The sequence below is a fragment of the Coprinopsis cinerea genome (genome assembly GCF_000182895.1).
Source record: "Coprinopsis cinerea okayama7#130 chromosome 2 map unlocalized cont3.2, whole genome shotgun sequence".
NCBI lineage: Eukaryota > Fungi > Basidiomycota > Agaricomycetes > Agaricales > Psathyrellaceae > Coprinopsis > Coprinopsis cinerea.
In genome coordinates this window covers 2790045-2805557 of record NW_003307543.1, presented here as the reverse complement: position 1 = coordinate 2805557, position 15513 = coordinate 2790045, and the positions used below count along the sequence as shown (strand labels likewise).

At 50.8% G+C, this 15513-nt stretch overlaps 7 protein-coding genes across 7 annotated transcripts; 6 read left to right on the top strand and 1 right to left on the bottom strand.

Moving 5' to 3' along the window:
- Positions 1 to 240: 240 nt before the first annotated feature.
- On the top strand, positions 241 to 2582 carry CC1G_09160 (cytochrome P450; the record flags this gene model as incomplete). The annotated part of the gene is made up of 14 exons (XM_001839774.2): positions 241 to 405; positions 457 to 528; positions 659 to 704; positions 758 to 795; positions 848 to 859; positions 911 to 970; positions 1036 to 1141; positions 1195 to 1337; positions 1399 to 1615; positions 1671 to 1710; positions 1772 to 2035; positions 2097 to 2183; positions 2234 to 2356; positions 2414 to 2582. The coding sequence occupies 14 exons, from the start codon at positions 241 to 243 to the stop codon at positions 2580 to 2582; spliced, it is 1542 nt and encodes a 513-aa protein (XP_001839826.2).
- Positions 2583 to 2833: 251 nt separating this feature from the next.
- Positions 2834 to 5563, bottom strand: CC1G_09159 (hypothetical protein; the record flags this gene model as incomplete). The annotated part of the gene is made up of 12 exons (XM_001839773.2): positions 5302 to 5563; positions 5185 to 5246; positions 4961 to 5134; positions 4737 to 4908; positions 4598 to 4686; positions 4410 to 4547; positions 4125 to 4357; positions 3743 to 4069; positions 3581 to 3686; positions 3458 to 3522; positions 2950 to 3399; positions 2834 to 2893 (listed from the first exon to the last, which is right to left on the bottom strand). Exons 1-12 carry the CDS (start codon positions 5508 to 5510, stop codon positions 2834 to 2836), a joined length of 2085 nt encoding a protein of 694 aa, XP_001839825.2. The 5' UTR covers positions 5511 to 5563.
- A 794-nt stretch (positions 5564 to 6357) lies between these two features.
- On the top strand, positions 6358 to 6821 carry CC1G_09158 (hypothetical protein; the record flags this gene model as incomplete). The annotated part of the gene is made up of 3 exons (XM_001839772.1): positions 6358 to 6629; positions 6684 to 6721; positions 6775 to 6821. 3 exons carry the CDS (start codon positions 6358 to 6360, stop codon positions 6819 to 6821), a joined length of 357 nt encoding a protein of 118 aa, XP_001839824.1.
- A 627-nt stretch (positions 6822 to 7448) lies between these two features.
- CC1G_09157 (hypothetical protein) lies at positions 7449 to 10001 on the top strand (the record flags this gene model as incomplete). Its single annotated transcript, XM_001839771.2, has 11 exons — positions 7449 to 7733; positions 7799 to 7993; positions 8056 to 8135; positions 8187 to 8293; positions 8322 to 8464; positions 8519 to 8607; positions 8657 to 8781; positions 8839 to 9236; positions 9288 to 9584; positions 9649 to 9833; positions 9887 to 10001. 11 exons carry the CDS (start codon positions 7449 to 7451, stop codon positions 9999 to 10001), a joined length of 2019 nt encoding a protein of 672 aa, XP_001839823.2.
- Positions 10002 to 10298: 297 nt separating this feature from the next.
- CC1G_09156 (hypothetical protein) lies at positions 10299 to 11756 on the top strand (the record flags this gene model as incomplete). The annotated part of the gene is made up of 8 exons (XM_001839770.1): positions 10299 to 10580; positions 10629 to 10826; positions 10878 to 10990; positions 11048 to 11115; positions 11167 to 11285; positions 11338 to 11426; positions 11496 to 11626; positions 11683 to 11756. The coding sequence occupies 8 exons, from the start codon at positions 10299 to 10301 to the stop codon at positions 11754 to 11756; spliced, it is 1074 nt and encodes a 357-aa protein (XP_001839822.1).
- Positions 11757 to 13128: 1372 nt separating this feature from the next.
- CC1G_09155 (snodprot1) lies at positions 13129 to 13735 on the top strand (the record flags this gene model as incomplete). Its single annotated transcript, XM_001839769.2, has 2 exons — positions 13129 to 13553; positions 13714 to 13735. The coding sequence occupies 2 exons, from the start codon at positions 13129 to 13131 to the stop codon at positions 13733 to 13735; spliced, it is 447 nt and encodes a 148-aa protein (XP_001839821.2).
- Positions 13736 to 14718: 983 nt separating this feature from the next.
- CC1G_09154 (snodprot1) lies at positions 14719 to 15434 on the top strand (the record flags this gene model as incomplete). Its single annotated transcript, XM_001839768.2, has 2 exons — positions 14719 to 15191; positions 15250 to 15434. The coding sequence occupies one exon, from the start codon at positions 14719 to 14721 to the stop codon at positions 15178 to 15180; it is 462 nt and encodes a 153-aa protein (XP_001839820.1). The 3' UTR covers positions 15181 to 15191; positions 15250 to 15434.
- Between the last annotated feature and the right edge of the window lie 79 nt (positions 15435 to 15513).

Below are 15513 nucleotides of genomic sequence, written 5' to 3'. Positions count from 1 at the left end.
TCGTCACCTCGAATTGTAAGTTTCCTCACAGCACTCACAGCCGTCCAATCTATTCCCACCGCGGGTCAGTCCTTGCCGTTTTACCTGGTCAGAATTACGACCACGCGGATACAACAGCTGCGCCTTTGTTATCATGTCAACTGCGGCTTGAGCTCCTTATATAAACTCCAGAGATCTTTGAAGTTCTGTTTCTAACGCACCCACTTGGACCCTGAATTTGGATATCCCTGCGCCGGTAAAATGAGCGCACAGCTCCTGACGTCTTTAGTTGCGACATTTGGGGCTTACGGGCTTTACAAGCTAATCACTTTCTTCTACGGAGAATGGACATCCCCAATCAGGATCTTGCCAGGCCCGCCTAGTCCCAGTTGGTTCTACGGGAACCTCAAAGAGATCTGGCAGTCGGTAAGCTGGTCTTCCAATGTAACAGTAGACCTCTGACGAACATTCTGACAGGAGAAATCCGCTGTTCACGAGAAATGGGTGAAAGAGCATGGCCCGACCATAACCTATAAAGCTCTCTTTGGTGTAAGTGCTATCCTGAATGCCCAACACGCCAAGATTGTGACGCGCGTGGGGTCAATTTCAGGTTAATCGACTCTACACCACGGATCTGAAGGCACTAGGTCACATTTTGTCTAACACCAACATTTATCAGAAACCGGAGCCTTCGCGATATAGCTTATCCCGTATCTTGGGAACAGGTACTGACTAAGGGTTGTGTTCACGGCCCGACTGCCTACTGACACCATTACAGGCGTTCTAGTAGTTGAGGGGGAGCAACACAAGCAGCAGGTAAGATGGGTTGATTATCTGTTTCCCTCCGATTTACGCAGCATTTTCCTAGCGACGTGTCATGGTAGGTTTCGTAACTTGGAGTACTTGAATGGGATGGTGAATCATGATGCAGAATCCAGCATTCGGAGCTCTTCAAGTCCGGGAGTTGACCGAGATATTTGTTGACAAATCTGTCGAGGCAAGTCATCTGAACTTCAGCCTGGTCAGAGTCTAATTGTATAATTACGCTCTCATCAGCTTCGCGATATCTGGATGAACGAAATCTCTAAGGAAGGCGACAAGGCGAAGGTCGATGCATTGTCGTGGCTCAGCAGGCTGACGCTTGATGTCATTGGGCTCGCTGGTAATTAAAGCGGCGAAACATGTGGTGCCCAGCTGACTTCCACTTCCCGACAGGCTTCAGCTATCAATTTAACGCGCTTTCCAATGACCCGGAGAAGAACGAACTCAATCGTGCCTTCGCAAAGATCTTCAATACGAACAGCCAGGTCTCCCTTTCTGTGATTGTCCCGCGACTAATCCCAGCGCTCAGATGGATCGTACGTGGTATCTAACCATCCGTTCACCACAGCTGTTGACCCGGGGTGCCCCTATTTACAGCCCGTCGAGAATGACGCGGAAACGCGACAGGCCCGTCAAACCATGGATCGTATCGGACGGGAATTACTGGACAGTAGCAAAGCTAAGCTAGCGAAGAGCGGAACAGTGGAGAAGGACTCCCTCAGAAGCAAGGATCTACTAACATTGCTTCTGCGAGCGAACATGGCCACTGACCTACCTGAGCATCAAAGGATGAGCGACGAGGATGTTTTAGCTCGTAAGTTTCAAGCAACGCTGGTAACTGGCGTCTCTCTGACCTCGGTGTATGTCAGAGGTACCAACCTTCCTGGTTGCGGGGCACGAGACAACGAGGTCAGTTCCATTCAAGTTGAGCCTAGCATCTCTATATGCTTAATCCGGTTCCATTCTACAGCACGGCAACGACTTGGGCACTCTTTGCACTATGCGATAAGCTAGAGCTCCAACAGAAGCTTCGCGAAGAGCTACTCACAGTTTCAACAGACAATCCGACCATGGACGAACTGAACGCCTTGCCCTATCTCGACGCGGTAGTGCGAGAAACTCTTCGTCTCCATCCTCCGGTGGTCGCGACTATGCGAGCGGCTATTGCTGATGATGTCATTCCTCTGGGTGTGCCATTCACCGATCGAAATGGCAAGGTTCATGATTCAATTCAGTCAGTCCTTGTTCTATTCAAAGTACCCTAGCTCGTCATCTAAAATTTGGCGGCCGTCTAGAATTCGAGAGGGGCAGACAATATTAATCCCCATTGCGATGGTCAATCGCATTGAATCTTTATGGGGACCTGATGCCCATGAATACCGGTAGATACATGAACCCGAGAAGTGAATTGTTGTTAACCTCCTTTGCTTAGACCTGAACGCTGGCTAGGGAAACTCCCCGATGCGGTATCCGGGATCCCAAACATCTGGGGGAACACGCTGTCGTTCCTTGCTGGGCCTCGAGCATGTATCGGATACCGATTCTCGCTGGTCGAGTGAGTTGACTCCCTCCCGAACCTCATTATGCTTTGTCCTGACTGAAAGTCTCGTAGAACGAAGGCCATCCTATTCACCCTCCTTCGAGCATTCGAGTTTGAACTAGCTGTTCCTGTCGAAGATATTGGACAGAAGGCAACCATTGTTCAGCGACCAATCCTCAGGTCGGATCCCAAGGCTGGTAACCAACTTCCTCTATACATTAGGCCGGTTCAACGCACCTGATCGGTCCATTTACCCTATCTTTTTATTCGACACGCCAGTGTCTTCCCGAACCATCTATGAATCCCTCTACTATTTATTACCAGCTACTACCTCCAAGCTCCTCGCGTCCTGTTCTTTTGGTTACCGCTTTCCTGCTGTCTGCCGCACTATTATTTGTGTATGAATATAGTTTAATTAACGATGTTCCCCAGAGTCCTAAATTACAAGGTTCTACGATCCTGAACCGCAAAACAGCACTGTCGTATAGTGTATCATAGCGCATCAAAGTTGATATGGTGCGAAGCTCTCCGTCGTTCGAGTTCATCTTCACGCTAAAAGCATTCCCATCGTGAGCCATTTTCTAAAACAACTGATGAAACAAACTCACCTTCTCGTTTAGGTGTAGCACGAACACGATGATGGCCAGAACCGCAGTCCCAGCGAGGCAAGTAACGGTCACCCATGGAATCCACTCTCCGGGTCGCAAGAACAACTCGCGTCTCCAGGTTTCGCCCTCTTTAGTCGATGGCAGAATAACCACTCTCGAGTTGGGGATGACACCCTCCATGTCGATCCAGTGTTCTTTGGCGTGGACGGTGGTGCCCACAAAGAGATTTTCGATGTAATTATTGGTACGGCCAAGACCGAAGAATGAGTAGGGGGTTTGGAGGGAGTGGTATGATGTCTGGGGGAGCTGGCCAACTTTGTTCCTGGAGTGTGAGCATGGGGGACCAGCACGCGATTCGGAGGAAGGCACACCTTGAGCAGCGGATCTATGACCGGCTGTGTCCAAGACGGTGTACTTGTAGGTTGCCCCTGAATAACTGACACCGAAAGGCTAGAGTACGAGGTCAGAAAATGTAATCACTGTGCTTCGTAGTCCAAATACGACGCACATGGTACTTCTCGGTTCCGTTAGGTCCACCATAGCACATTCCATTCTCGCAGGCTCCGTTGAGGACTAACAGAGAGGATCAAGTCAGCACGTCAACCTTTGTACTCTTAACCCGCGGACATACCGATCGCCTTCAGGAAGAACGCATCGTAGTAGAAATTGTTCTGGACGAAGGTGACTTGACCTTTGCCGGCAGCACCCGTGCGTTGTACCATGATATCCAACGTGCCCTATACAAGTGTAGTTTGAATACGTCAATCGAAATGACGGTAAAGGGCCGGCGTACATCTTCGTCCATATCCAAGAAAGTGACACTCCTTGCGTCGGTAATGGCTTCAAGGGAGTCGACATCTTTGTCCGCGAGCTTCCAACCGCGTCTGCCCGTGCCATCACGCGAGCATCCAGCGACACCCTTGCTGCAAGGTACGGACCAGAGAAGGTGAGGCACACGTTCTTTACCTGAGCCCGTGATGACAAGGATGTCGGGGAAGCCGTCCAAATTGGCGTCACCGAGCTTCAAAGGTGAGGGCAGTGACGGGTTGTAAGTCGTTTCCAGGACCATTAACGACTTGTCTTTAGGGAAGATATCAGAGATGGGGAAGCGGACGAATAACTGCGGAGGGAATACGCGTCAGGAAGCGCTGGGGATACACGAATGCATAGCCTACTGGGTTGTCAGGGCTGTCGGTAAGGTCAAATTTGAAGTTGTCATCGGGAGTACAGAGATTGTCTGGAGGTCGGCATACGCGTACGCCCTTCTGAAGTCCAGAGTCTGTCGTCAGTCTGCATAGGCCGAGCTGCTGGTTGAATGCGATGTTGATGTGGCAATCCGTGCCCAGCCCTGTTGACGAGGAAACTCTTGAGCATGTTGGGAAGATCATATCAATGGTGCCATCTCGGTCTACAAGCAAGTTAGCCAGGTTGCGTTCGGTAGAGGGGGCGGTGGTGTTTACCAATGTCGGCGAAAGAGATTGACTGAGTTCCTGCAGGTAAATCCCCCTTTTGTGATAGGGAGAACCCGTCGTCTTTGTTGTTCGCCCAGATCTGATAGGATTGCTTTCCGTTGCCCTCGTCGCAGACCAAGAACACATCTGCCATGGTATTAGGAAGAGCGTTCCAGGCAGGAGGAGTCGACACATACCGGCTAAGCAGTCTCCATTGAGGTCGACAACTGCATTACTATGTGGGTGTGCGAGCTTGCACCGAACATTTGGAAATGGTGCAGGAATCCTTCGACTGTATCAATACACCGCGGAGTATGGAAGTTGGGAGCCGCTCACATTTCATAGAGCTGTGGGCTCGGCGCAGACTCGTTCCAGATGTTCTGCCATATCTGAAGACCTTCACCTCCAGGTATTGTTCCCAGAAGGTCTATCTTCATGTCCCCGTCGATGTCGATAGGTATTGGTTGTGGTAGCGTCGATGATTGGACTTTCAATGGGTTCTTCAAGTCTGACAGAAGGTTGAGCTTGAATTCAAGGCGCAATCGAACTCCAAAGCTCACCGAAGCCTCCTTCAATGAGTGCTGGATATACAGTCAGGTCCATTTGGTCCTTGGAATCGCTTTCACTCATTACGAGGATGTCGAGTTTGCCGCTGTGCGTAAAGTCGCCAGGGACCACATTCAACACCCGGCGAGGATGCTTGAATTCGATAGGTGAGCCAAATGTGAATGTTTCTGCCCGCAGAGAATAAGTCACAATCTTCATTCTTCTTGATTTCACTTGCCATGTTGCCAATAGTGCACGGATAATGTTTGCTCGTCGCCGGCTATTGAAAGTACGTCAAGTCTGATTTAGATCATATTAACCTCTATTCCACGGTCAATACGGTACATGTACGCACGACTGGTCTCCGTCAAAGTCTCCAAATGCAGCAACCCTGATATCTCCTATCAACCCGACCGAACCTGCATCGATGAGAGCGTTGCTCGTAAAGCGTTTCTTGGGGAACGGCCATGGCAAGTCGAGCGCTTGAGTACCCGTAACGAAGAGGAGACTACAGAGGACGGTAGAAAAAATATTTCGCCATCGTCCTGGACGGTAGGGAAACATTTGGCCTTGCTGTTGGCCCGTTGTGGAAGAAGAGAACCGCGACGGCGGCGTCGATGCACGCTGAGCTCATCGTTGCGTCGATGACCGCAGTTCCTTGGCGGATTTGTTTGGTTGTGCTTGACTCAAAGGACAATGGCTTTGAACCCGAAGCTGCGTGTTCGATCCTTGCCCAAGTATCTTGATTCTTCTTCCCAACCACCCTTTGTCTCAAAGGCACTTTCAGAGACGATTTCATGGTGGCGGTGCACTCAAAACTCGAGATGATTGACTACGCTGACGGGTCCACGACGTTATCATGCATGTGGCGAAAATTTCCGACAATTTGCCTGCACCCTGCCAACCTGCACAACCACTTCGTCCGCCGACGTGACTTTTAGGCTTAGACATTGGGGAAGCGACTTACCTGGCAGAACAATTTCCAAAGTTACCTCATGTTCTACGGCGGAATCAGAGCTCAAGGCTAAATTTGATACTTTTGATACTTCCTCGACGAACCAACACATGTGTTCGAAGCGAACAATGGAACTTGACATATCTTAGTTTGCCGCTGGACCTACTGTAAAGGGTCTTAACCGCTCCGATGATCAATCTTTCCTTTCAGTTCGCGTCCGAGGGAGTACTCTCTGACAGCGGGACATCCTTTTTAGCGGGGGCTTTTTCCATGTCTAGGAAACGTGTGCAATTGTCGGTGCTCTGATGGCTTTCGTCTGAGGTCTCCGAATCTCAGGGTGCTCTGGGGGTATAAAAACCTGTTCGTTTAGGCTCATCAGTCCTCAGTCCTCAGTCCACTCTCCTCAAGCCTTCATCAGCCTTTCCACTCTTCCTCGCCATCCCACTCGTCTTCATTATGTTCGCTCGTCTATCTGCCGCTTTCGTTGCCTTCACCCTCGCCACCGCTGTCATCGCCGCCCCCGGTGGCCGACCCAGCGAGGTTGAGTACGAGCAGTGCAATGGTGGCACAGTTCAGTGCTGCAACAGCTACCAGAAGGCCGACTCCATCGACCACAGCGCCAGCAAGCTCCTCAACCTGCTCAACATCGACGTCAAGCAGGTCGCTGCTGGCCTTGGTCTCAGCTGCACCGGTGTCAACGTCGTCGGTATTGGAGGTGGTTCCTCTTGGTCAGTCGTCCGTTTCTACTATATCTATGCCTAACTGATGGATCGTATGTCCAGCACCCAGCAAAAGGTCTGCTGCAACAACAACAGTTTCAGTAAGTGATCAACATTTTTAAGGTTCTGAAGCGGCGGCTGACCTCCTCTTTAGATGGTGTCGTTGCCCTTGGCTGCACCCCCATCAATGCTTCTCTCTAGAGGACCATGTGCTGCTCAACACTGTAGGTATACACTGATGACCAACGCTTCAACCATTGTCTGACGCGTTTTACTGAAGTTACCGGCAATCTCAACCGGACCCTCGACGCGGTCCGGTACACTTCGCGCTACGTACGGTCTGACTACTAGCTTCTTATAATTTGGGTTAGATATCTGGGATAATGAATAGCACGCCATTTCGGATTTTTGGTATAGAGGAATACCACCATATCCATCTCACAAGGGTGATTGTTCATAGTATCTTGAGATGTTCGAGTTCGGCCGTTTTTCAGTTGCTGTTGAACTCGCCCAGGCTTGTGGCCTTAGCCCCTATTTTCCCGTCGCGTCAATTGTTATTGACCTCGGACGCGTCGCACAGATATAGGAGACTTCAAGGATATCCGTGTCCGAGCGCGCCTTTTCCATTTGCTCGCTAGCTTCTGGCAGAAAATACCGCGTCCAAAATCCACTGCAACAACGGTTCAGTGGGTGAATTCAAGGACCCGACATAGCTGCCATCCAAAATTTCGTGGGAAGTCCGTAACAAGTGCAAACTGAAACGCCCCGGAGTCCAGGCGGTACATACGTGCATCGCGCCGGTTAATTCCTGGACCTCAACCTCGACAAATGGCGACTCGACAATCTGGCCGTCTAAAAGGCAAAGAAATTGCAGATTACACCGAGGACCTGTCCTCAGAGGACGATGAGCTGGCACCGACGGGCGGCCCCAGCGGCGTAAAGCGCAAACGCAAGGCCAAGGAGGCGACACCCAAGCAACAGGCCCCAGCGAAGGCGGGCTCCTCGTCGACTTCGAACAAGAACCAAGCTCTGGCTAGACCGCCCAAGCGAAGGCGGGGCAACCGTGGTGCTCTCGAACTTCTCATAGAAATGCCATTGGATTTGTTATTCGAGGTCAATTAGCTCTTCTCCTATTTCATTCAACGCCCCCCGACTGATGAATGGGCGATTCTTCACAGATTTTTGGAAAGCTGGACCCCGCAGACGTTTTGAATCTGGCGCGAGCCTCGAAGGATTTACGGGCTATCTTAATGAGCAGGTCGTCGGCGATGATTTGGCGAGAGGCGCTTTCGAATGTTCCGGATTTGCCTCCTTGTCCGGACGACCTTGACGAACCTACTTGGGTTGAGCTAGCATTTGGGAAGCGTTGCCAGGTGAGTTTACATGTATTCGAGATGCAATTTTATAGGACCCTAGTACTTATCTACTGTGTAAGCTTTGCGAAAGGAGCGTAGCACACACAAGTGTCGTGTGGGTGTTACGGTTCCGCGCATGTACTCGTTGCTTGCAGGAGCGGTATGTCACATTGCACTATCGACGAGCAACATTGGCCTTATATGGACACAGGTTCAACGCATCAATGCGCGAACACTCGATCTACGAGCTTCCGCAGAATGTGCGCAACATAATGCCTTCGTTTACCTTTGGCAAGTCTCATCACATCTGGTCCGTCGGTGAACTTCAACTCATCGTCCTTCCTAGAGCAACGGCCACACAGAGGACGACACTTCCATACGGAGACTTTTGATCGGTGGATGGTGGAATACAAATCGTTGCGACATGATCCAGCGAAAGAGAAGGCCTGGGTAGCAGAAAAAGTCGCAGAATGGACCCCAAAATATGACGTATGTTCTCCTCGGCCTATACTGTAGTCTAGTACTAAAGCAGCTTCACGATAGCATGCGAAGAAATGCTTGGAGTGGGTAGCCAAGGTTGAAAAAGCCCGGGGTCGGGATTTGGAGGCCGCTCGGGACAACCGCAAAGAATGGTAGGCCCGCATTGTGTACACTGTAATTACACTCACGTACTTTCTCCAGTATTCTGAAAAAGTTGGAGGGCTTGGGATACTCATCCTACGAACTCTACGAGAAGGTAGATGGCGTCTCCATTTGGACGGCTCTCCCGTTCAAAAATTTGCTGAAGAAGGATATCACCGATCGTGGTAAGGGCCCTTTGTGTCGCTGTTGAATTCAGCGTTTCCGACTAAAATATCATGCAGCTTGGAACAACGTGCAAGAAGCTGCAGTCGCCGTCGCCCAACGCTATCGCCAAGCCAGAATTGAGAGACTTAATGACGACACCATCAAATCGCGTTATGACCTTGTCGTCCAACTCCATGACAAGTGCATGAAATCACTGCCCATAAACGAGTTCATTCTATCTGCTGGAGACCTCTTTCTCGTCCCCGAAGTCAGCTCTCTGTTGGCGGAGACGCCTTTGGATCAAGAAATGACATTGGACAACTTCAACGACATCTTCGATAACATCGCCACGATCGCATCCAGATGGGAATCCGAAGCCCGACAAACATTATTAGATCGGCTAAGGCCCAAGGCCGCAGAAATCCTAGGTGTTGCACCCGATAGTGTTACTGAATCGGCACTCAACCTCGCGTTCGTAAGCTTCAGGTGCCGCGGGTCTTACAGATACAACATGGATTGCGAACAGGCGCTGGTGCATAGGTGCGAATGGCACAAATATACCGAATACAACCGCGAGTCTCTGGATCGCGACCTCCACAAATTCGTCCGCCACACGCGTCCCGATGGTCTCCCCTGGAATATCAACTGCGGGTACGAGGTCAATGTGGGAGAAATCGACCACAGGGTTGCAAAATTGGTCCAAATGGGCTATGACCCCAAAACTGTTACTTGTCAAGAGCTCGATGGTCTCGGTGATATTTTCGAGTGCACTGCCTGCTCGAACCCTGTGAAAGGCCGCATGATGCTCACTTGGCGCCTAGCTGTAGGTGTCTCCTCAGATGTGACTTTGAAAAGTTGCTGATATATTGCATCGCACATACTACTAGCTCACTCACAGCGCGACCCACCTCCAAATCACCAAGGTAGATGCTGAAACAGCTGAGATTATCCGAGGGCGTATGGCCGAGCAGGCATTGGAAGCTGCCGCCCGATATCACCAGCCACACCTCGTATGCACACATTGCAGGTTGGAAGGGACGGCACTGACGCTTCGCGATCATTTGGACAGCGCGTAAGTGGCCACGCAGGGTGCAACTCGGTATCCTCATTAACCATCTTGGTCAGGCACGGCATAACTGACCCCACTGACGACGATGCTGTGGTGATTCGGGGCCGAGAAAGAAGGCTTGCTGACGGTTATAGGTATTGGAAGTTCAGGGGTACCGCGACCAAGTTTTAGAAAACATTTTGTACACATGCTCTTCTTACTTGACCTTACATATTGAGCCATTGTTTCCGTGAGATGATCAGTGCCCTCGAGATCACAAACGCAATGGGTAGGCTAGAACTGACATTTCCACCTGGTATCTTCAATGAGTGTGCTGAAGTTGAGCGCACGGTCGTGGACCATAGTCTTCGGCGTCTATTGGGCGCCCATTGTCGTCCCAAAATGGATCGATGACCGTGAGAAAGTGGTCCCATGTCGGGACTACTTAACCCTCGAACGAACGGATGCGCATGTTGAACCACTACCACCATGACTCGTCGATCCAGTCGTCTTCAGGCGAAAGCCGACGTCAAAGCTCCACGCAATCAAGCTACCGATGCATCCGCCGATGCCCAACCTACCCCGATGACCAGTTCCAAGCGAAAACGAAACGCGAAGAGCGAGATCATCGCGACATCTAGAGCACAGTCGGCAGTGGCGAGGGACGACAAAAAGGGACAACCCCTTCCTACTAAGCGAAGGAGAGTCAAAGCCAAAGATGGAGGCATCTTTGGAAAGCTACGCGACGTTCCTTTCGATATCCTCGAACAGGTATGCCCATTGTCAGTGGATTCGTGCCCAATGTAACATCCTGTGCAGATATTCTCGCATTTATCTCCTATGGACCTCGTCAATCTCGCTCGAACTTCGAAGCACCTGCGAGCAGCGCTCTTGAACAAGGGTCAGAGTCTAGTTCTCTGGAGAACAGTGTTGGAACAAGTTCCTGGCCTTCCTCGCCGGCCGGAGGACGTGAGTGAGCCGGCATGGGCTGAATTCCTGTTTGGGAGAACTTGTCAGGTATGTGCTCTGTTGTCGTTTTGACAACTCGAAGGCTGACTGAGCTATTAGATATGTGGTCGCCAATCACTTACTACGCCTCAGTGGTGTAGTACGTTGCAACGGAATCTCGAATGGAATGTTCCGACGCGTATGAGAGGATGCTTTGTCTGCCTCAAAAAGATGTATGTCTGAGCTCAAGGACTCGGCGGCGAGAAACTCTAACATTCACCGACACCTAGATTTACTACTTTCCATGATTTGGGTCGCTCTGAACCATGGGCGGTCGGCGTGCCGGCATTGGAATTCGGTGAGTTCTTAGCCCATGTGGAAGACTTTGAATTTACACTTCCCTTCACAGACCGTTCCTTGCATACAGAGATTTTTAGAGAACGCTATAGGAAGTACAGGACACTATCCGGAGATGAAAGGGAAGCCTGGGTAAAGAAGATCAAAGAGGAGTGGCAGGCCAAATATTCAGTAAGCCTACTCTCGCGAACTTACATGGGCTGGGCTGACCTCGATACCTCAGGGGCACAGAGAGTGCAGTAAATGGCTGGAGAAAACGCTGGCGGAAGAGAGGAAGCGCGAGGCTGAGCTAAACAGGCGTGGCAGAGATTTGTATGTATCCTCAGTCAACGCGATTGATTCACTGGGATTATCACGGATACTGACTTGAATCTGACCTAGCATATACGAACGGATGAAGGAAGAAGGATTTGCAGAGGATGTCGGAACTCCCGACAACCATAGAAAGATAGGAACCTTTTACACGGACAAGACAGTCGCGACCCTTTTGAGAAAGGAGGTTACTCCTGAAGGTAAGCCGCTCTTCAATTTTTAATTCTTATAACGGGGTTTCTGAAGCATCTTTTAGTATGGGCGAACGCCAAAGACAGTGTTATGGTAGTTGCGCAGAAGTATCGGAAGTTGCGACTTGAGAGAAAATAAGAACACAAGCAGAAGTTGGGAGCAGCAAGCCCGCATTGTGCGATGAAGTATTTGGGTACGGATTGGAACATGTCGAAAGAACAGTGACAAACGGTTCAGAGGGTCTGAGCCACTGGCTATTGTCGTTGCTGTTTTGTATTTTTTTGAGTCTTAATGTAATTTAAATGGATCTTTTTATTCGCCCTACTGTCTTCTCAAGATTCGAGGACCGCTCACATTCACCAAGATTGCTCAAGTAATTAGGCGCCCGTTCTAATATGGGAGACAAAGCTCCATAAATGGAAAAGAGAGTTGAGCGCGGCCCTGGCGCGAGGCCATCACCCTCGTCTTCCGGAAGGTTCTTTGGGGTGGAAAGTCTAGCCCGAGTCCCTTTACAGAGTATATCCGAGATGGAGCTTTCTGAAGGGCATTCCTTCATCCGCCTCCCTTGTGGCTCACATAGAATCCTCTGGAAGCACGTCGAAAGTAAGGACTCGGCCTCCGACCATAATCGCGCCAAGTCCCATTGATGTTCTTGACCATCCTTTGCGCATGGTCTATGACGAGAAGTCGCAAAGAAGTCCACGGTGTCACCGAAATTCGGGGCGGGGACTCAGGTGATCATTGTGACGGTACACATCGCGTAGACAAGCATTGAAGCAAGGAGTGCATTGAGTGCATTGTGCGAAGATCCTTTCCGTGGGTGCGCGTGCACTTGTAATGGCGTCCACCTATTGCCCTCCTCGCACAATCCGGACTGATATCTGGATACTGGTGGCCGGACTAGTACAGCGCCTATAGTTTCGTCGCGGGTACTCGAGAGACGCCATTTCCGCCAAACATCTCCGACTCCGATACAATGTTATTTTAAGTCGGAATGCAAAGGTTGTATCACAACTATAATAGCTGCATGTCTATCTATAACCAGCATATTGTAACGTCACCCTCCACCGACGGTGAAACCAGCCCTTTCAGCCATGGCGGCCGGGCTGTCGGAACTTGGAGTAGGTAAGAAGTGGAATAGCTCGAAGGTCAGGTGCAGTCTTGTCCTCCGTAGACTGTGATACTGATCTTCGTTGGGGCTCGCATGTCAGCAAAACCTTTCCATGTTGCACACTTCTGTGATGCCTTCCGTCATGTGGCCGCTCGGCATGAACTTTCTAGCTTGGGCGGTGCGTGGCCCCTATTTCAAGAAGCGGCAGTGTCACCCAACGCGGATATCTTTCTAGTACTCTGCGTTTCGATATCGAATAGTGCCCCGCACGCTCTAATACCATATGTTCACAAATCATCGGAGTAATACGCCCCGGACCCTTGGATCGCCTATAAAACCCTCGAGCACAGCGACAAATCTCACTCAGTAATACCCTTCCATCCCACTCTCAAGCCCACGATGAAGTTCTCTGCAGTTTTCGCACTCCTCCTCTCTGCATACGCTTCAGCCCAAACTGCAAGCTATGACTTCACTTACGACAACGGTGGAAGTTCTTTGACCTCTGTGGCCTGTTCTGACGGTCCCAACGGACTCATCACTCGTGGATACTCCACCTTTGGTTCCCTACCTGGCTTCCCAAGGATCGGAGGTGTTCCAGCCGTGACTGGATGGAACTCTCCCGCCTGCGGAAGCTGCTGGGAGCTCACTTATACCCCTCCTAACGGCGCCAAGAGGTCCATTAATATTATTGCGGTCGACGTTGGCCGGGGTGGTTTCAACCTCGCCCACGCCGCTCTCAACGACCTCACTAACGGCCAAGCCACTCAGCTTGGTCGCGTGAACGTCGCCGCTAGGCAGGTTGCCCCCTCTGCATGTGGCCTCTGGTGGGTGTCTCTGGTTATTGGCAGTGCTTCTATTCGTTTTCTCACCGCGTTTCTTTAGAAACAGACATTGTTGAAGCATTTCCCAACGGACCTTTTTGGATCTTCCTGGACTTTCTTTGGACTTTGACTCGGACCTTGCACTCTTCTCCAATGTCTATAGGTTCTGCGATGTAGACATTTGACCTAGGGACGATTATTCACTGTACATAACCATTACGTATCTGCTTTGTCCTGGAACTCTTTAGGCACCAGTCGAGGTGCAACACGCTTGTACGGCTTGCAATGAACTATGTATGTAAACGCAGGGATATTTTGTTTGGTTGACGTCAATCCTGGACTGAATGGAAGTCGAATGCCCCTGGCTGGTATATGTCTCGAATCGACGTTACCTTGAAGGTCAATATCACCGCCATAGAGGTTGAATGCACTGACTGGAGGAAGTGCCGTCGGGCGCGGTCGCGCTAACGTACTAGCTGCGAGGCAGCCCCCGGCCTCGTCGTGCGGCCTCTACTTAGCAGTTGCCACGAAGCTCTGTTCTAGTTGAGGACGGCTCACCACGGTTATTTAATTACCCTCTCTTGGGAGATGATGCCCCCCTATGGCCCTAACTAACGGGTGTCTTCCCTGATACCATTCCACATTCCTTTCTGATATCGATGAGCTTGAATACGACACCTTTGATCCTTTCGTATGAGTACAATCCGATGCCAGTTGTATTCTTACCTTCAAACCTGTGGTACGGACAATACAGTTGTGGTGATTACTCACTCCTGTCCTCTAGTTGTTCAAGGGCGGCAAACCACTCCCAATCACGGTCACAGAAGCGCCCAAAAGGCGCCCGCAGAACCTGGCCAGTGTAATGGCAACTTAAAGAAAAGGATGGCCGTCCAGAAGCCCGCGAACTCTACCTCGGGCCACCTTTTACTCCAACTCCAAGCTTCTCTGAGCACTTCGCACATAACTTGGATGACCAGCTGACTGGCTCGAGGATAAACTCACGGCAAAACATGGCTTCTGATGGGCAGAGTAGCACGGCAAGTGCCAAGTTTAAATGAAAATGGAAGGACTTCGCATCCCTCACACTTATAAAAAGGGATTCGTATTCATAGGAAGTAGAATAAACCTAAACCAGATACAACCCATTCCCTGTCTGACGAGCCCAATAATGCAATCCCTCTCACTCATCTCGATTATCGGTCTACCTCTGCTCACCTTGGCCCAGACCACAACCCCACCCCCACCCACCTCGGTTGAAACTACCGCGAGCTACGATGCAGCGTACGGCAATGCAGACCAGTCCCTCGCATCTGTCTCCTGCTCAAACGGGGACAACGGCCTCCTCACCCGCGGCTTCACCACCTTTGGTTCCCTCCCCAGCTTCCCCAACATCGGGGGCTCCTTCGCCGTCACCGGCTGGAACTCGCCTGCCTGTGGATCGTGCTGGCAGCTCGCCTACACCCACAACGGGACAACCACAACGGTCAATGTGACTGCGGTGGATGTGGCGCTTGGCTCGTTCAATCTCGCTCCTGAGGCGTTGGATACCTTGACGGGAGGCAGGGCTGTAGAGTTGGGTCGCGTTGACGTCGTGGCAACCCAGATTCCTGCTTCGTCTTGCGGGCTCTAAGCAAACTCAGTGTGAGCAATTCCGAATGCCTGGGCTTGAATGATGCTAAGGAGGAATCGCGCATTCTAGGTTAAATTCGTAGACGCTCGCCAGACCCCCACTTCAAGTTGTTTCGGACTCAACATCTCTTGCTTAGTACGACGCTCGTCTGTCGGTCGGACTTCCTCCTTGATATTCTCTACGGACCAGCTTTCCTCACCGAGGGCTTCTTCTCGGCTACAGACATTTATAATTAGTGCTCGGACATCTAAACAAACCACCAGTTAGTTTAGTCCAAGGACGCTCACGCGCTGCCAAATGACATTGTATCACTTCCACCGTGTAGCAGCCGGT